This window comes from Calonectris borealis, chromosome 1 (assembly GCF_964195595.1).
Source record: "Calonectris borealis chromosome 1, bCalBor7.hap1.2, whole genome shotgun sequence".
NCBI classification, from domain to species: domain Eukaryota; kingdom Metazoa; phylum Chordata; class Aves; order Procellariiformes; family Procellariidae; genus Calonectris; species Calonectris borealis.
Genome location: NC_134312.1, coordinates 16,863,493 through 16,883,331, shown reverse-complemented (window position 1 = coordinate 16,883,331; position 19,839 = coordinate 16,863,493). Strand labels below are relative to the sequence as shown.

The 19,839-nt window shown below is 41.0% G+C and overlaps 1 protein-coding gene across 1 annotated transcript in view; it reads right to left on the bottom strand.

The window, feature by feature from the left end:
- The window catches only part of ABCD2 (ATP binding cassette subfamily D member 2), a 48,179-nt gene extending 28,748 nt beyond the window's left edge, over window positions 1-19,431 (bottom strand). The window contains exons 1-6 of the mRNA XM_075145815.1: window positions 18,425-19,431; window positions 16,892-17,072; window positions 12,490-12,611; window positions 9,394-9,562; window positions 5,917-6,011; window positions 4,394-4,539 (exon numbers count right to left, since the gene is read on the bottom strand). Coding sequence (XP_075001916.1) covers window positions 4,394-4,539; window positions 5,917-6,011; window positions 9,394-9,562; window positions 12,490-12,611; window positions 16,892-17,072; window positions 18,425-19,360 — 1,649 coding nt within the window. The 5' untranslated portion in view covers window positions 19,361-19,431. The remainder of the gene's footprint in view (window positions 1-4,393; window positions 4,540-5,916; window positions 6,012-9,393; window positions 9,563-12,489; window positions 12,612-16,891; window positions 17,073-18,424) is intronic.
- Between the last annotated feature and the right edge of the window lie 408 nt (window positions 19,432-19,839).

Genomic DNA, 19,839 nt, shown 5'->3' with positions numbered 1-19,839 from the left:
CCTCCCATGTTCCTTCTTAGGGTAGGAAGGCTCTGCAGAGGGACCTGGACAGGCTGGATCGATGGGCTGAGGCCAACTGTATGAGGTTCAACAAGGCCAAGTGCCGGGACCTGCACTTGGGACACAACAACCCCAGGCAACGCTACAGGCTTGGGGAAGAGTGGCTGGAAAGGTGCCCAGAGGAAAAGGACCTGGGGGTGCTGGTTGACAGCCGGCTGAACATGAGCCAGCAGTGTGCCCAGGTGGCCAAGCAGGCCAATGGCATCCTGGCCTGCATCAGAAATAGTGTGGCCAGCAGGAGCAGGGAGGTGATCGTGCCCCTGTACTCGGCACTGGTGAGGCCACACCTCGAATCCTGTGTTCAGTTTTGGGCCCCTCACTACAAGAAGGACATGGAGGTGCTGGAGCGTGTCCAGAGGAGGGCAACGAAGCTGGTGAAGGTCCTGGAGCACAAGTCTTATGAGGAGCGGCTGAGGGAACTGGGGCTGTTTAGCCTGGAGAAGAGCCTGTAGCGCTCTACAACTACCTGAAAGGAGGCTGTAGCGAGGTGGGTGTTGGTCTCTTCTGCCAAGTAACAAGCGATAGGACGAGAGGAAATGGCCTCAAGTTGCGCCAAGGGAGGTTTAGATTGGACATTAGGAGAAATTTCTTTACTGAAAGAGTGGTCAGGCCTTGGAACAGGCTGCCCAGGGAAGTGGTGGAGTCACCATCCCTGGAAGTATTTAAAAGACGTGTAGATGAGGCCCTTAGGGACAGGGTTTAGTGGACATGGTGTGTTGGGTTGACGGTTGGACTCGATGATCTTAGAGGTCTTTTCCAACCTGTATGATTCTATGATTCTATGATTCTCAACCAGTTAATTAAAAGAGGAATGCAAAGAAGTGGTTAACACAAATGAATTTTACTTTGCAAAAGAGGGACAGAGAACAGAAGAAGGGATAAGAGCATACACTCTGCCAGTTACTGAGGCTCCAATGAGATGTGACAACTTGTTGAGCTGTGACCAGTTCCTAGCACTGATCCATCCTTGAAAACAAGCTGCTTTTGACACCAATATGATGCTGGACTGCTTAAAGCCTCTTAAAGCCTCCCTCTCTTCTGCCACCCTCCTCTTTTACAGGCCTGTCACAGACAGCAGCAGAGCCACACTCACAGAAATCCCTGGGCTTCTCTCTCCCTGCCCCCCAAAAGGGCAGTTTGTCCCATCAGCATCCACCAGAACTGTGACGGATTAAGGACAAATTCTGCATAGCCTGGCCCTATATAAGGGGAGAAAAAAAATCTCACAATGATTCACAGAGGTAAAATCTAAAAAAAGCAGTATAATGATGCTAAGCAATCTAAAAAGATAAAAAGATAGGGACTCTTAAGGCTCTGTTTTAAAGCCTACATACTGCTAAGTAAAGCTAACTACAAAGTGTTTGCAGTGCTGATGGAATTTGGAGTATTACAATGAGATAATTAATTTTTTAATAAATCATACTTTTGTGTGTAGCGCTTGAACTCGGCAAAGACACATAATTTCCTAGGCATTTCTGGAATACTACGCTGGAACATTACAAACAGAGATGAAAAAAGAATCTTTTCAGTGAGCTTCTATTTACTGTGCAGTATTTTGTTACTTCGTAGTCACTGTATTCTCCACTATTCACCATGTGCAGATGAGGTTCCTACATTTGACTCAAAAACGCAAAGAGGACTGATGCAGAATTAAATTCAGCCACAGGCACGCAGGAGTAAGCTCTTACCAGGCTCAATGGTAACTGTGTCCACTCATGGAGAGCCATCTCCCATATTCTTAGACCAGAGACATAATGTATACACTTAAACACAGTGATGTCATTCTAATTCACTGCTCTGACAGACATTCACCAATTTGAGAGACTTCTGCTATACCACAGTTTTCACTACCTACCAAACGAACGAGTGAGGTAGGTGGAATCCAGGTGATACCATCCCACCACCTCCCAGATCCTCTTAGTCCAGAACACAAATTTTCCGTAAAGTTATGTTGAAAAATATACATGATTAAATGTAAGCAGGGCACTATCTTTTCCAGTTTTAGAATTATGTCTAAAAAAATAAATAGACAGAAGGTAATTCTGCTCCAGAAGCAGCAATGTGCACAGGGTTAATAAGAAAAATGGTTGCACCAGCAGGACCTTCCAAAACAAGCTGCTTTAATTTCAGGACTTCAGAACAATTTACAAACCACTACAGAAATTCTAAATGTATTCTAGAGCCAGGGACAGACAAAAAACCGAACTGAATGTGTAATTTATTTAGGCCATAAATAAATGAACTGTTAAAACACTCAGAAGTGGAATACAGGCAGAAAAAAAATGTCTGGACCACATAAGGCAATCCATAGAAAAGCCCTAAAAATTCAGCAGATCTGTTGCACATCTGGTCCAGGAATGTATAAACTTCAATTTAAAACTGAATCTCCTTCAAGTCATTCTTAGTGTCTCAGGTATTCATCTAAGACTCTGTAAGCCCAAAGAACAAATACATTGGGCAAAAAAACAACTCAGGATCCTCAAGGACGTCCTAACAAAAAATCTGATTTATTTCTGTCCTATATCAATCCCTTCAGCCACATTCACCCACAAATCCCTACAAGACTCAGTCTCACAGTCCCTTTCCAAATACAAGACATTTATGAGTGACAGGCCAGAATTCCAAGCCTACAGAACCCATACTGACACAGCTGAACTGTCCCCCAAAGGAGACTTCACAATCTTCAGCCACAGTCAAGGTGTAGCATTTTTGCAGAAGAGCCCTCTCTGTCACTCACTGTTGCCCCATTTACGCAGACACTGCTCTGTCCCTTGGGAAGGGAATACCTCTGTACTGCCTAAAAAAGCCTCCAGGAACGCAGAGCTCACACAGAGCCGCAGAGCTGAGCCATGGCAACGTCACTTAGATGTCCCGAAGACATCACGGCAGCACCCTTTCTCCTGGCAGATGCTATTAGGGTGGAGTGCATGTCAGTGACACCTTCAGGGTACACTGCAAAGATGATATGCCAATCCCTACGTGGATTCGGTCACAGAGGGCTGCAAAGACACTGGTTGAACCTCCGTTTCTGATGAAAAGTTTTGAAATGTTCTGAAGAAGAGGTCTGCTGGACAAACTCGCCCAGCACTGCAAAGTTAGGGGAAACAGCTAACAAAGAACCATGTTTATGGACATGAAACCCCAGCAGATGTGATTCAATCCCCTCAACCAGCACCTTGGCAAATCTGCCTGAACACAATGTGAGTCTGTTTGCTTTCACAGAACAAAGGGGACATAAGTAAAGGGGAAGGGCTGCAGGCAAGCCAGACACAGATGTTGATCTGAGAAGGGGTTGGGATCACACAGAGGACAGAAGTGGCTGAAACTCAAGATTTTCTGCAAGAAAAAAATTCGGAATAGCTTTTGTTCTGCCTAAGAATAAAACCGATTCTAAGAATGTCCCACACAATGGGAATTCTGAAATATTGCTTTGAAAAACATTTCATAAAGCATTTTGCTCCGAATTCCTGAATGAAACCCTCGAGTTGTTCAGAAAAATGACAATGGCTAGCAATAAATTATGCATATATTTGAAAAAATTATAGATAAATATTCTTTGTTACCTTCACCTGCAGCAAGGAAAATCTACTCATCAGTTAATATTTTCCATTAATAGGTTGTACTTTTTAAACAAGACTACAAACTGTAGCATGAATATTTCTTTTGTCCACGGGAAAAAATGAACTACAGAAAGCAATCAAAGATTCTCAGTGTTTGATTCTGCTTTTACAAAACAACCAACCTAGTTAGAAGTCTCTAAGGAGATATTCTAGAATCAATTGCATTAAATTATGTTCTGAGAGTCCAACAGCAAGTCAGAATACAAACAAAGCACAAAAAAGTAATGTTCCCTTTAGTGAAATGAGCACATATTATAAAAAAGGCAATCTGCAGTTAATATTGGATTGGATTCTGGTTTTGCAGTGTAAAAGTCGAAGTTTTGAAAATTATTTTGAACAATTCAACATTTAGGAACCAAAACACTCTCACTTGTTTTGATCTTTGGTTTTAAAGTGAAATCAGAAATAAGATCTATTAGGTCTATTTCAAGTTTCTTTCAGATTCTAGTCTGTTCCCATGACCCCAACCATTCAGGACTTCAGCCATCAGGGGAGCATAGGCTCCATCACGAGGGTATGTGAGCCCTTTCCAATGACTGAAGATTTGCATTACCAACAAGAAGGGATCTTTTTTTTTTAGCACTCTCCATAGAGCTGAGGTTGTGCTTACCACCTTTTAACTTGGCTGTGCATATCACAGATTAAAAATGAGAGAAGCCGGGTCAAAATTCATGTAACCAGAAAAAAGGTATCGCCTTAAGTAAAACACATACCTTTGTGGTATATAAAACATGTGCTGTGGAGGGGGTTTGTAGAGAACTCCTTCATACACAGGCCACAAACCACTTAAAATTCTGAAAAGCGAACTCTTTCCACAGCCATTGGGTCCAGTGATTAAAAGATTCATCCCCTCCTGGACCTGCAATAGCAATCAAAATGCAAAGATATTACTATGCAGTATATATGGCACAAGACAGTCTAAGACCCCTAGAGGGAGTGACATGAGCATTTATATAAAATTATCAACCCATTTCATCGATTACCTGCACATATTTATGCAACTATTCTGGGAACAGTGGTATCAGATATAATATGTGGGCTGAAATAATGAAAATAACTTCTATAATGTCTCAGTATTTCTATAAAATATACTGATTATATCACAATGTCAATACACCACAGTCAGAATCAATTATTCTAATGCAGATTAGGTCCAAAGGTGTTAACAGCGTACAGAGCAGTGCTATGCCCACCAGTGACACTAATTTAAGCTATGGGAGTCCAATCAAATGATTTGGAAAATTTACTTCACATTGCCCTTTCCTCCTTAATTACCAGTGTTTTTTTTGGTGTGATGCACTTGGTTTTATTCATTTGAATATTACCCTGTGTATATATAAGTGTATATTTACGCATAATCACAATGTCATTGTCTATGCTTTACATAAATATATTGACTATGTTATATTTTCTGATGTGTTTGTCTCTTGAGCCAAAGGAATAAATATAACTGTTTCCTTGAACTTGAAAGTTGTAATTTTACAAATCCAAAATTGCTACACTGCAGCCATTACAAGTTTTGCCATAGCTAGGACCCTGTCCTCCTAGTTGCTAATTCCTATACCAATAGAGGTGGCAAGAGGAACACCCTGCTTTAGCTAAATTAAAGGACCTGCTGGAATTATTCATGTTACTGTTCTGATAAATTCAACTATTTTTTAAAATAATAACATTCGCACTGGAACATAAGATCAGCATATATGTGGAAGTAATTCATTAAAGGTCACCCATTAAAACTGTCAGCAGCTAGCGAGTGGTATCTGGAATAGCTTTTTAAAAGCAATACAAGTTTTTAATGAGTAAAGACTCTACAGGTGGGCTTGTGAACTATGCTGTCAACTATTAGTTAGTACTGCTCTTTGTGGTGATCAAGCAAAACTACAGACTCAATTTTTTCACTGTTGCTGTGAACTCAGACTGGCAGGAGCCTCTGTGAGTAAAGCATCCCAGTTACACTGAAATTAAGTAAAGATGGATGCAGACTTCCGTATACACCTTTGAAAATCTCAGCTTGGTTTTTCACCTGGCAACAGCACCGGAAATCCTCTCTTCTCTTTCTTTGAGCAGGATAAACTACTTATGTCTGGCTCTATTGAGCTACTATGCCTACCTTTCTGGACTTCCCCTTTTATCCATATGCTCCTCCAAGTACTTAACATAAGGTATATATATTCTGTGCTGTTTATGTTAATGTGATGGCAACAATCAATGATATGATTCTTGCATATCATCTTACTTTGAAGTTTAGTCTGGAAACCACCACATCGCCATTCGGAGTAATAATAGGAACATTTTCACAAATAATTCCATGATCCACATCAATAACTTTCCCTAAAAAGAAAAAAAAAAAATTAGAATTTGTAAAGCCTTCCATTAAGCAATGATATGCGATAGTCTCTGTGCATGGCTGAGAAGTATAAATTGGTGAGTTTCAGACAACTCTTTTATGGGCTCCAGGTTCCCCTGGTGGAAAATCTGGATAATAAATCTTAGCTAGTCAGAAGGACAGTCAGCAGTAGCCAAGAGTGTGCAATGAATCTTACATTTGATCATAAATATAATGCACAATATGCATCATAAATATAAAATGCGCTATAAAGACATGTTCATTCACATCCTACCTGTATTTACTGTATTTCATTTTAAATAGGCGGTCAATATCAACAAGTAAAAAAGTTTAAGGACAGCCTTAGCCACAAGCAGACCAGTTTACCTTCTCTTGAGGATTTTATTAGAAAATGAAATCTACTTTCACTACCAGCTCTGAAACTCGGAGATCAGTTCAGTCTCCTCCAGCTATGAGGGCAAAGGAGAAAACACTTAATGGCTTGCTTCCATTTCTTTTTGAAGCCACAGACACTATAAATATGTCTTGAAAGTATTTGCGGAAACCCATATAACATTTCACGCCAGTAGCTACATTTACTATTTGGATTTCTGGCAAATTTAAATATACAATCTCAATTGGACATTTGGATACTCTGTAATACAAAGACTTTGAAATAAATTCTTCTGGAAACAGTAAAAAAAAGAAACCAACTCTAACTTCTCAGTTGCCTATTAATGGGCTTCTCTAGCAGAACCCAAACAGCTGGGCTCCTAGACAAATATCAGAAATTACCTTTACAGAAAAGATGCAAAGGAAAGACCTTTCTCTTTGTATTAGAAGGCTGCTTACTTTATAACTGATCTGAACAAAACTAAGGAAAAGTGGAGTTTATTATAAAAGGATCTGGTGGCATTTCCTTTAGTTAAGGTTAGTTTTACATTTTCTATTAAGAGGCTCTTTGTTCAATTGCTTCTGATTTTGCCAAACTATAACAACCTGGGCAAAAATTTCTGGGCCGTTTATCAGCCCAAGCATAATTTTTTTCCTAAAATAAGTTTTATTTAAAACAGTTCCGTGGTGTCCAACATGAGATTATGGAAAACGAGTGTGTTTTGCTGTTAAAAAAAAATTATTGCAGCCTTCTCATCTGAGGCTCTATTGCCCTCAGACTCCTACAAAGGCACTCAATAGGCAACTGGGAGATCAATCACACCACACCAGGCATGTGTTTTTTGATGGGTTCACAAAAGTGCTAACAAATTTGGCCAAAACATACTTTTGTGAGAAAGGGTCATACCAGTCACTCCAGCCACATGAATACTTGCGAAGGACTTGGCATTCATCTGACTGTGTCTCCACAGAAAATCATCTTTCACAAACTTAAGCAACCTCTGCAAAATTCATTCATGTTTTTGAAGCATTTGGATACGCTGGAGAAATTCTAGTTAAAATAAATCTATGATAAAGAATAGTAAGCTAGGCAAGTATTAAGTAAACTTAATTCTCATCTCCTAACTTCACAATGTTCGATTGCATCTTTAGCATGCTTTTAAATCATATTTATGTGTGATCAGAAATACAATTTGACAGTATTTGTACAAGATGTACAAAATTCTATTTCAACTTTAAAATTCTGAATTATTAGATACACTATGTATAAGGCAATATTATTGTCTGTTAAAAATATTCTAATAGTTTTCATATTTTCGCAATGCTCTTATTGACAATAGTAAATGTAAAGCACAAAACAGACATCCCTTAGTTACATAAACTTATATTGAATGATTCAAAAGGAAATAAGTAGTATGTGTTCAAAGAGCCTTTGGGGAAGCTGAATATTAAGGTTTTTCTTTTCTAACAATGCAGACACATATAGGTATGTGAGCACGTGTACTTTTATCCACATACAAATCCACTCTGCAGGCATTTCTGAAGTATCAAGACCAAAACAAAGGAGGAAAAACAGTATTACAATGGGACTTGTCATAAAAAGTGTGGAGCCTGTGGCCTAGATTCATCTGGGCTAAATTCTACTTAAGTCCTTGTGCACAATGCTTGGTATCGGCCAGCTGCCTCTGAGAGCCTACAACCACTCAGGAGCAAACTCCAGGCACCACGACTTAGGAGGAATTCAGGCTGGATGAAATGTGTGACTGTAGTGGAATCAAATCTTGGGAAAAGGCTGCAGAGAAAAAAGGAGTGGGGTATAGACCAAAAGGGAACGTGAACAGCATGCTTGCATATCTGAACTGTATTTGGTTTTGTTTTTAAAACAGAGTTATCTAAAAAGAGCCCCCAGATTACTTTATTGCTCCAGGAACTATAAACCTTTTATCTTGTACAGGACAAAATGTAACAGTTATAAAATGCCATTTCTTTTAATGTCAGCCAAATATTACCAAGACCTACAAGATTAAGACATCAGCTATTTCCACAGCTATCCACCATGCTGCATCAGACTGTTTGTTATGAAGAACCTTGTCAGAGGACCTTTGAGAAATCTGTGCTGAAGGGCAGCATTGTTGAAATTGTTGAAAGAAGTTATTTCATAAAGACCACTTTGGTGCCTTCAACTCTACCGAGGTTTAAGTTTTCAGAAGCCAAAGGGAGGGAATGAGGCTTTTCAACACCACAGAGAGGGGAAGCAGAACGGACCTGTTGGGAAAACTGGGAAAAGCCCATTGCAAAACCTGCCTTTAAGTACCTCAGAGAGAAACTGGATGCAAGAGGAAGAGAGAGGTGGCACATAATGGAGGACAATAAGAAATGGATGTACACAGAAAATGCTTTGGGGAGGGTGGAGGCAGAAAGATAGTGGCACCAGAAAGATACAGGATAGGAACGGGAGGGATAAGGTATTTATTGATCAGATCATTTGGGAGGTGAGGGGACGGGTAAAGTTGTCAGCCCATTTTCAGTTGAAAATTCCCACTAAGTTATGAAAAAATGAGCACAGTCGCTGAAAACAAAGTCAAAAACTATTGAACCAATCTGTCTTTCTCTCCTACCCCAAACAAAATAATGTGGTGTTTGAAGATGAAAATGTTACAGTCTCAGTCTTCTGAAAAAAATTAAGTGACTGAGGAAAGCAGGCACTGTCCGTGTAAGAATAATAATACCACCACCACAAATAATAGTATAGTTGAAATGCCTTTTTCATTGAAAGTTTTCACAGAAAACATTTGAGCAATTTTGTGTATTAGAAAAGCACTGCATAAGCACAGAATTACAAAATAGCAGGAGGTTAAAATGGAAGGCAACATAGTCTCTGGGGTATTAAGGCTGAGAGGCTGATTTGTTGTAGAAACAAAACCTCTGTTCACCTGCTGTCCCACTGCAGCGGCCCCACACACGGGGAAATACATACAAATATGAATTAATTACCTTTGATTTCTAAGGGCCCATCGATGTGTAATTCTGCTTTATCTTCATTCTTGCTGTTGTTTTCAGACCCTTGAACAACAGCAGTTCTTTTGTAGATGCCTCTCTTCACCTCATCAAAGACCGAAAACATGTTGTAGACACGGGTGGTGTAGCCTGCTAGCTCAGTAACCTGAGAAACAACAAATGCCTCATTTCAGTTATACTTCACAAATTCTAAAAAATGAAATGTTTGGCCAAAGGTTCATGAAAAACATTCCCAGCTATTCTGAGTCAGTGCTTCTCAAATGCTCTTCTGGAAGGATCAATGATGCGTCTTTTGAGGCCTATCAATTTTCATTCCTTGAGATTCTGTGCTAATCCATATGCCACCCACAGCTCCTACCAGCCAGCAGACAGAGACAGTTTGAGGGGGACAGATTTCAGCCAATGTAAGCTATGATAGCTCCAGTAAATGAGGAGGTTGCAGAGACTCTTTTCCACAGATCAGTAGAGTCTTTAACCAGCAGAGAATAGCTATTAGCATATCTGAAAATAGAGAGCCTATCATATAAGAGAGAAACAAAATCTCTGCATTTGTCAGCAAAATAAAGGTCCACAGTAGTTTGTTTCTTCTTCACAGAAGTATGTTTACTTCCCTGTATTCCCAAAACCTCCTGTGGGAAAGGTGTGCTTTTCTGTGTAAAACAGGCAGCACCAGGGCATCCTAATCTAAAATACAGTACAAAAAAAGAAGTTACTCTTCTGACAACTGCATGCTAGAGTATCAGAGCTGAATCTGAGACCTTGGATTAGAACTGGGGATTTTTAAGATGGTGAGGTCTCTCAAAAGGCTTTCTCCTTTTTTTTGGTCCTTTTGTCACAATTTCCACCTGGTGAAGACAGAAACAACAGATCTCTGGACGTGATAACTTCCTATTCGTGGGCAACGACACCACCAAGAGCTCCCAAAGAACTGCCTCCATCTGCTGGCAGCAAAGAATTAAACCTGGGCATTTTATTATAAATGTATTATTGGATGTTTTTAAAAGGATGAATTTTCATACTAAATCCAGAGAGCAAGACATGAATAGCAAGAAAATGAGTTCAAGATTATAAAATCATTAGCTTGCTGTGGTTAAACGCACACACCCCATAACTAAGTTCACCTGCTATGGGCGTACATAATTCCAATATAAAATCCTCTATAAATTTCACTATTTGTGCCAGATTCAGAAGTGAGTGCTAGTTATGGCCCCATGGCCATCACTCCACTGGAAGTTAAGTATACAACGTCTCGAAAAACTCATTGTTTCAACTCCATCAGCTGTACATTGTTTTGCACTATTGGTAATTGCATTAACAGCTGTAAGAAGTATTGGGCTAGCAGCACTTGAGGCAGTAGGTAGCACATAGGAGCTATAACATCATTCTCCACACTGGAGTCTTTCTAGCAACTTCAATGGGAGCTCATGCCAGGACCGAGTGCTCCGCGTAGCGTCAGCAGTGGCATTTGATGGAGAGAGTCCTGCATGTGATGAATGAAACTTGTACCAACTGTGCCCAGAAGAAACGTAACTTGCAGTAAGTTTCTAAACCATGACCCTACAAACTGGCTTTGTCAAAACACTAAATACTACCATCTAAACTATTGACCTGCAAAGAAAAGTTGAGCCCACCTCATCTGCATGCTGAATTACATTGACTGGAAGGAAGCTGCTTTGGTGAATCAGGTGGGCAAGAACTGGAACTTCACTACCACTTGAAGTGGATTGAAGTACACCGTCCTTTGGAAACTGCCTGAATCACGAAATGGGAATGACAATGTGGTTAAAGTACCGCAGTGTCTCTTGAAGAGAAGTACAAATGTAAAATTAAAATGGAAATTCAGAGAACTGGTCTTTGATCTCATGCTGTCTGGATTAAAATCTCACCATGTTATAAACAAAGTGAGTTTGTTCAGTTGTTCCTACTACTTTATGGGTATTTTTGTTTCCAAAAAATAAAACCACAATGTTTTTAAGTCCCCATGTACATTATATAAATGACTTAAATGTTGAAAATAAAACAGAAATTACATCAGTGTACAATGGTTATCTGGCAGTATCTTTAGAAAAGAGGCCAAGCAGGGGAACAGCTAAAGAAGCATAGGTCAAAATCACAGTCCATTAGAAGAACTCCTTCTGAAAAAAACACAGACTCTGCCTTTGTCAGAGTCCATATCTGAAGGTGCCAAACTACCCCTCCTCCTCCAATTTACAAAGCTGTAGCTATTATGGCTGGATTCCAACTAATGGAATCCATAGTCTTTGATTAGCTGCCTAGCTAATGCGTGCCTCCTCGCACTGCACTGGGAAAAGAGGTACCCACCAAAGGAAAAGCAAAAACCAATTAACAAATGCAGAACCAACATTCAGAAGGAAATGTTGAGGAGAATAACGGCGCTGCCTCACTTTTCTTTTGCTTAACAGCCAGCACCTAGAGAAACCCCCAAGAAAGACCACAGATGAAAGCCCAACTTTACTGGAATTTGGGCAAGGACCTGAAACAACATCTCTGATGTTCCAGATGAACATCCTGTACTTCTAAACTATCTGCCATCCCAAGGTGGATTTTTTCCTGCTAAAATTTCTCTACTTTGCAAAATTACTTACAATTCAACAGGTTCACAAGATACTGAAAATAGCACTACAGTTTAGGTGGCCAGGAAATAAGTATTCAATTCTCTTTGTGTTTCATACAAAACATGACACTTCCAACAGAGAAGTCCCAATACATTGGAGGCAGACAGCCTGAATTCAGGCCTGTGCTCCAAACAGAGGAGGAATTTGAACCTTTACCACTTACATTCCAGGAACTTCTATTTTGCTCTCTGGTAGCACCTGAACACAAGTATTAAAAATGACATTTACATGTTGCACCATACTGGCAGCTGTGCACTTTAGGCTCTTTGTGGACTTAACTCTAAAGATCAAACTATCAGTTCAAAGACCTCCACGGATTTAGTTGCAATAGAATTTCCCTTTAAAAACTGCACTTAATTTTTTACATTTCATATTAACTGTAAATTCTGTTTTACTTTTTTTCTCTTCTGTTTCATGTATGACAGATGTACAGCACCTCTTTGTACGAAGACATAATCCTTTCAATAGCATCTGCTCCAGAGATCAGCAAGTTTCGTGATGTAGTAAAAGCTTCTGTTCTTTCACTAACCATTGCCTGTTTCTGGCCATCATCCAATTCTAAAAGTAAAAAAAGTTTTCTGTTAAAATATTCTTCTGAAAATTATCTCTACAAACTCAATTATGATTAGAATGTGAGCCATTATAGAGCAGCTTTTAAATTAAGAAAAAGTTAACTCTATGAAGACAACCTTTCAAAAAGAATCGGTGAACGTAACTAGCACAGATAGCTTGGTAACAAAAAATAAGCGGGAGCACATGGAATTCACCTCCTTATGCAAAACATCCTATTCTTTTATACTATTTGTCTACCTAGATAATTTTCCTTTTAATATATTATTATTCAACCTAAATTTTTCAAAATATGAAAAAAAGGAAACCTAAACAATGATCTGAAACAGATTTTTAATAGCATTTTTACTACTTTTGCAATTATTTTCAGCCTTACTTATTTACTGACTTCATGTAAAAGGAAACATTCATATTGATGGAAATTTGGAAACATGATTATATTTCTATAAGAAAGCAATAAGCTCTTTTATTATCAAAGGCATGGTTTAAATAGGATACCTCTCTCTCACAACACAGTTTCTCTCTTCATCTGACCCCAGCACAAAGTTTTGATGCTTTGTTTATGACACTGCATCCTATTAGCAAGAAAACTCTTGCTCCAAAGAAAGGAGTTGTCTCATAAGAACACGTCAGCAGCAACAGGCAAGGAAAAAACAGCAGCAGAAATTATAGAAGATACGTGAGAAATAAGTATGTTTACATTTAAGACATCTACATATACTCTTGCTACCATGTGACCTACAGATTTATACAGCATAGTCAACTTGCAATGTTTGCTTTTTGAAGGAATCAAGATTTAAAAAGAAGTGGCTGAATATTTTAAGACTGAATGTTGTTTCAGTGTTAATCTATAAAAAAGAAGACAACAATGCGTAGTAAACAACTCTTAAAGATTTTTCACATACAAGATTTAGAATGAAAGGTCTCAAAGGTTTTCTGTATCACATAACTTTATATATATCTTTATATATTGCTTAAGTCCATTGCAGAATGGGGTCTGGATTTTTTTTTTAAGTTTGCGAAGTTTTTTTAAAGTATCTTTTTTAAGCTAAGCTGCTGCTAGGCATCAGGCTAGGTAGGGTAATAAATGATCCAGTCTGGCAACTCCTGTAATAGCAACTGTTATTAACATCCTCTGTGATGTTTGCACAGTGCTTATGGTCAAGAAAATCTAGGAGGAATTCCCGGCAGGTGTGATGTGATTGTAAATTTTATGGGCTAAGTCAAGTAATGCAAGAGTATAGCAAACAATATTTTTCTATTTGGTGAGTAACTCTCTCACCTCCCTGACAAGATCAGACTCTAGAAATCTGGTGTCTAGAAATCTACATGCAGTACCACAGCCAGATGTATCTTTCTGTCTTTATTAGTTAAATCTAAATGTTACTTTGTTTTCATTTACACATCCATAAAGGTATTGCTACAGATTTACAGCTGAATCACTGAAATACACTATGGATAATTTAGGAAAAACGTTTTTAAAATTCTTACATCATAATTTTGCATATATATGTATACACTATCTATATGTTACTCTTTCTGGCCTCAGATGTTTTTAATAACAATTTTAATTAATTGAGATACACGTTCAAATTTTTTAGCTTAAATTATACAACATCAGTACACTGTCAACTAGTTGGATGTAATCTAGCAACCTGAGACACAATGAGAGGTATACTTTTTTCAAAAAAAAGAGAGAGGACCTCTTGCAAAGGGAGAGATTACAAAACTCTTGCTCATGTAGTTCTCACTTGTTTTAAAAAGACATTTCCACTCCAAGAAGAATAAAGCTAGGGGATAGAGAGAATTCAGTTCATTCATTAGTAAAAACTAAATTGAAGTTTGTTTCTTACTTCTAAGAGGACCAATTTTTGCTGCTCTTGTTGGGATTACAGCTCATGCAGCCCATGTTATGTTGAACCACCAAAATTAAACTATTTAGGACTCAGCTATGCTTTAACTACACTGATGCAGCATTCCTCCTGTACGTAAATGCAGAATTTACTGACAGCTGCTTCCAGCACCCAGGCTAGCTCATATAGCAAGAGTTTAGAGATCTCTACAAACCACTGCATTGGTCATTTTAGTCATACTTCTAGGGGTATTTGAAAAACTAAAATTATAGAAAATTTATGAGCATTTCACTGTTCCAAAACACAAGCTCTTATATTACATGCCTAACCCACCAAGACTACTTTTCTTGAACTTTTCGTCCAAAACATTTTTCATATGGCTGGCCTCCTGTGTTTGAAGAAGTGGTGCACTGTAACAGAGCAGACAGACTGTCTCTGTTTCATACAGAATCTAACATTTCCCTTTTCATCTTCATTTATGTAATTGATAGTCATACTTGTTTTATAAACAAAGATAAGTGTCCACTGTGCCTAGAGAAATCAAAGTCTTGCTTCCAAAAATAGTTACTTTCCAAAAACCGATGAGAGACATGACATTTGGAACACCAATCGTTTAATACAAAAAGAATGAGAAATGTTAACAAACGGGAATCTTGGCTTTGCCAGTTAATTTCTTCCCTGAAATATGTAACAGAATTAGCAAATTTCAGTCAGAAATATCACCGTCACAGAAGATTCTTTTTTCTTTTTATTACAAGATTTTTTTTTACTTTTTTTTTCCCCCCTTAAGAAGTGTACAAAATCTATTGGTTTACACTTTTAGTCTTAGGTCTGGTACCAGTTTTGTGGTATCCCTGATTCTGGTGATTTATCCTAAAGTAATAAAGCCACTATGTGTTCCTTCAGATATGAACAAACTTGCATCTGACCTGCTGAGGCACAAAGCACTGTTTTCCCAAGCAGGCCAATGGTAAGTTCAGGTCTGTTTGATTCCTTGAATACCTGTTATACTTCGAACTGGTCTTGACAGTGTTGATTTGTCAGTATTATGTTTGCGATCCATCATTATAATATGCCTCAGGTCTCCATAATAAGCCCCATGCTTTATGTTGCTGGTGGCAAATATTCTTCCGCTTTACAACATGAGCCATCGCTGCATCTTTGTTTTCTCCCACATTTGAAAAGTATTTATCAAAAGAATACTCAGGAGTAACAGGAATGTTATTTAGTTTAGCATGAATATGACTCTTTTTTTTTATTCATGCTGTAATACCAAGGAGACATTCACAATGTGTGGTTAAAGGATCCTTTTCTTCACTACACTCCCATCTTAGCAGAAAGACTCTCATCACTTTTTCTGTTGTGCTGATAACCTTCACTGTGAGGTGAAATGGCTTTGTACAAACTCCCCTTATTTTTGAAGGTGTTACCAGGATGCCAGCCAGGGTCCTGATACAGTGCCCTCCCAAGCCATGTGATGGGCAGCGGCTCAGACAGCTGAACACCCAGCCACGTACCGACACAACTGCTAAACCACGTGGGGGCTGCACGAAGCCGTCCTACAGGTCGAACCCAGCTTGTCCAGTTGGACAGCCCTGATTTGGAATATAACTATCAAGACCTGCATGGAAAAGAATTCACTCATTCTTGATCAAATGTACCCAACTTAGAATTGATCCTTCCGCAGACATTGTAGGATCTGTGCTTAAAGAATCCTACAGAATTTGTAATACATTCTATGGTTCTAATTGTGCCTAAGGAAGCCTGCTGAGGCAGACTTCCCCACTTGTCTTTCACTACCTCTCCTTAATTACATTTCTTTCCGCTCTCTTTTTTTTTTTTCCCCCCTCCAACTAGCATCTACAATAACAACACTACTTGAGTCTCATTTCACTTCCTGGAAAGTTGTGATAGGATGTCAAAAATGATACCATCCAAGCCTCAAATCTGAATTTCACTTTCTCTTCTCCCAGGGAGTCAAGGAAAAACAGCCGTTCCTAACAGGTCATCACATAAGAGAATAATCACCTATAATTACACTATGGTTTATGGAAGGAGGAGATAAGCTCTCCAGGAAAGTTAACAGTATCATTTTGTAAAGTAGCAGGAGATGTTGCAAAAATAAGCCTGCCATCCCAACAGTGGCTAGTGAAAAAGGACTATCATTATAATCTCATGTGACACAAGGATCCTCTAAGTCCTGAATTCATGCTGTTTATCAGGCTTATGTTCAAAGTTGGATCTTTTGCGATGCTCCTTCCTCAGCTGACTTGCTACGCTTGAAAGTTACACACAAAACACTGACGTTGTAATAGTCTGTGAATAACAAATATGAATGGCATTCAGGGGAAGTACAGTCTTTTGAGGATGCAACTTTAAAGAAACATTTAGATATGAAGTAAAAAATGGTATTACCGCCATCTGCAAATCCTGTTGCGGTGATGATGGGCACAGCCACCATAATCATACCACAGCTACTCCAGACATACTTCATCAGGAACTGCTCTATCATGATGTACCATAAACGTTTGGACAAAATGAGACTCATTTGATCTGCCAAAGCCTTGTAGCTTTTTTGCAGTTGTTTCATTTCCACCTACAGTTAAAAAATAAAACATTTATACAATGTAACAAAGATGCACATGTCAAACAAGATAAGTTCACATACATGCATGAAATAATCGTGTACCCAGAACTGTGACTTCCGAGTCATATCTGCTGCGTGGTCCTTTATTTTCACAGTGCTGCAGTCTCACAGCAAAAGTGCACAGCTTTATGGAAGTCAGCAGACCTGGTTCTTACTTACACCATCGTCCCTCGATACGGACGACATTGGCAGGTTTTCAGCTTTTTTAAGATCTCTGATATATACAAGAACAACATACAAGGCAGTCACAACAACTGATTCTAACAAGCAAAATAAGATTGATTCCACATCCTTTTAATGAAGCTGCAGCTGTAGAGTTTCACAGCAACTGAAACTTCTCATATTGGAAAGCGTTTGGGGATCAATTATCTTCAACGACTTAAAGTTGCAGAGCTGATCCCTGAAATGCAATGCTGCTTGGTTTTGCAAGCAGTCTGGAGGAAGAGAGAACTATCCCAAGAGGTTTAACAAGTCAAAGACAGTTGCAAGTCAATATGATATAATGCCAGTATATGTGGGATTTGAAAAAATGTTTAATTTAGCTGCACTTAAAACATTACTATAGGCAGCTTTTAAGAACGATTGCTTCTACCAAAATAAACCATCTACGTTATATAATCATTGGTTGGACTGAAAGAACAATACTTCAGGCTGGTTTCCAGCTTTCATTTTCACCTTACAGGAAACAACTTTTTTTCCAAAATGTGTTTGAAAGGTGTTACAGCCAAAATTCACTTCTAATAAAAACACGAAGAGTTCCTTAATAAGGTGGCTTTAAAACAAGCCATTAGTTTATGTAACTGTGACTGCTGAAGTACTGTACTTAAGTTATTTTAAGACTCTGATGACTACATCTTTGCTTAGCTATGTAAAACAGTGTCAAAGGTTGTAGTGCTCTCTCTGCTATCACAGAGTTCTCCCTTACACTTTCTGGTGTGCCCAGGTTGTTATTTCTGCAGCATTAAATCTGGTAGTTCATAAACATGGGTGAAAAAAAAAAAAGCCTGGAAAAGTTAAGCGGAATGGACTGGGTGGGGGAAAAAAGGAGATTAGCTTTCTAGAAAAGCATAGGATCCAGCTGCAAAACAGGAACATTGTCAGAGCACAAGGGAACTACGGTCCGCTCCCCCCAGATACCGCCCGTGGGACTGCATTTTCCTAGGAAATGGGAAGTGCTAGCTGTAAACAGGTTTAAATGTCAGAGAGACCCAAAGTGCTCGGGGAGGGCAGCAGGGGAAGCGCGGGTCAGCTCCGGCACTGCAGCAGCAACCCCAACACGCTCCAATTTCTCTCCTCCTTACCTTGTGCCCTCGGTAAAAGGCGATCTCTTCCACATTGGCAATGATGCGTGAATGCATGAAGCGCAGATAGCCCTTCTTCTGCGCCTCCTCAGCCACCAGCTTGCCAAACTTGGGAGAGCAGGCTTTGAGCACGCGGGCTGTAGCGTAGACGACAAGCCCAGCCAAGAGCGTGGGGCCCATGGGGTTAGCCCCCCGCGACCGCGCTGTGCAGATGAGGGTGTAGGAGGTGAGCACGACATCCAGGATGGGCTTGGTGAGGTTGGAGTAGAGATGTGCCACAGACTGTGAGAACATCATGATGTCCTCAGTGAGGGACTGGTCAGGGTTGGCCAGCCGCCCGTCCATGCTGATCACTCTGTAGTAGGTCTGGTTGGCAAAGTAGGTCTCATAGGCGTGATCCACCAGGCGTGTGCGGAAAGCGAGGGCCAGCTTGCACTCCAGGTACCGTATGGTGCTGTTCACGAAAGTGGCCGGGATTGCAATCATCAGCCATTTGATTAATTTGAAGACAAAGCTCCTGGGCTTTTTTTCCACGATGCTTTTCACAATCTTCCCATCGAGGGCGGCCACATAGATGGAGAGGAAGGTCCTGGAAACCAGAGCGACCGAGTGGAGGCAGAGCAAGCCCAGCTCGGCGCTCACCAGCTTTGGGAAGAACAGCTTGCGAAGTTCCAGCAGCTGCTTGAAAAATTCCGCGTTCACCGCCGGGGAGGCTCTGCCCCGGCTGCCGGCGCGGTGCGGCGCCTCCCGGCCCCCTTCGGCCCGGCCGGCAGCCTGCGAGCCGCCTTTGCAGCCCGCCCGCTTCATGCGCCCGCGGATGATGGGATAGAGGATTTTGAGCCCGTACGCCGCAGCCAGCAGGCACGCAGCCCTCTTCGCGGCGCCCGCCCTGCTCCATTGCACCCGCCGGGCCGCCGCATGCAGCATGTGGGTCATCCTGCCCCGCCGGAGGCACCGCTTCGCGCCGCTCCTAGCGGGGCCGGCTCACGCCCCGGCTCCCCGCGGCCGCCCTGCCGTGACAGATGCCGGATGAGCCCTGCCTCCGAGGGGCGATGGTTGCCTTCAAAGCGCGGCGCGTTGCACAACGCAGCCCGGCGCCGCGCAGCCCGCCCCGCCGACCACCATTGGCTGCGCGGCGCGGCGCGGGGCGGCACCGGCAGCGCGGCCCGGCTCCCCCGGCACCGCGGCCCCGGCCCCGGGGCCCGGCCGCGACTGCAGCAGCGTGGGTCCTCCGGCGCTCGGCCCCGGGTTGATAGCGGGTCCCCCGGAGCTCGGCCCCAGCTGCACGGCGGGTCCCCGGAGCTCGGCCCGGCTGCACGGCGGGTTCCCGAAGCTCGGCCCGGCTGCACGGCGAGTCCCCGGAGCTCGGCCCGGCTCCACGGCGGGTCCCCGGAGCTCGGCCCGGCTCCACGGCG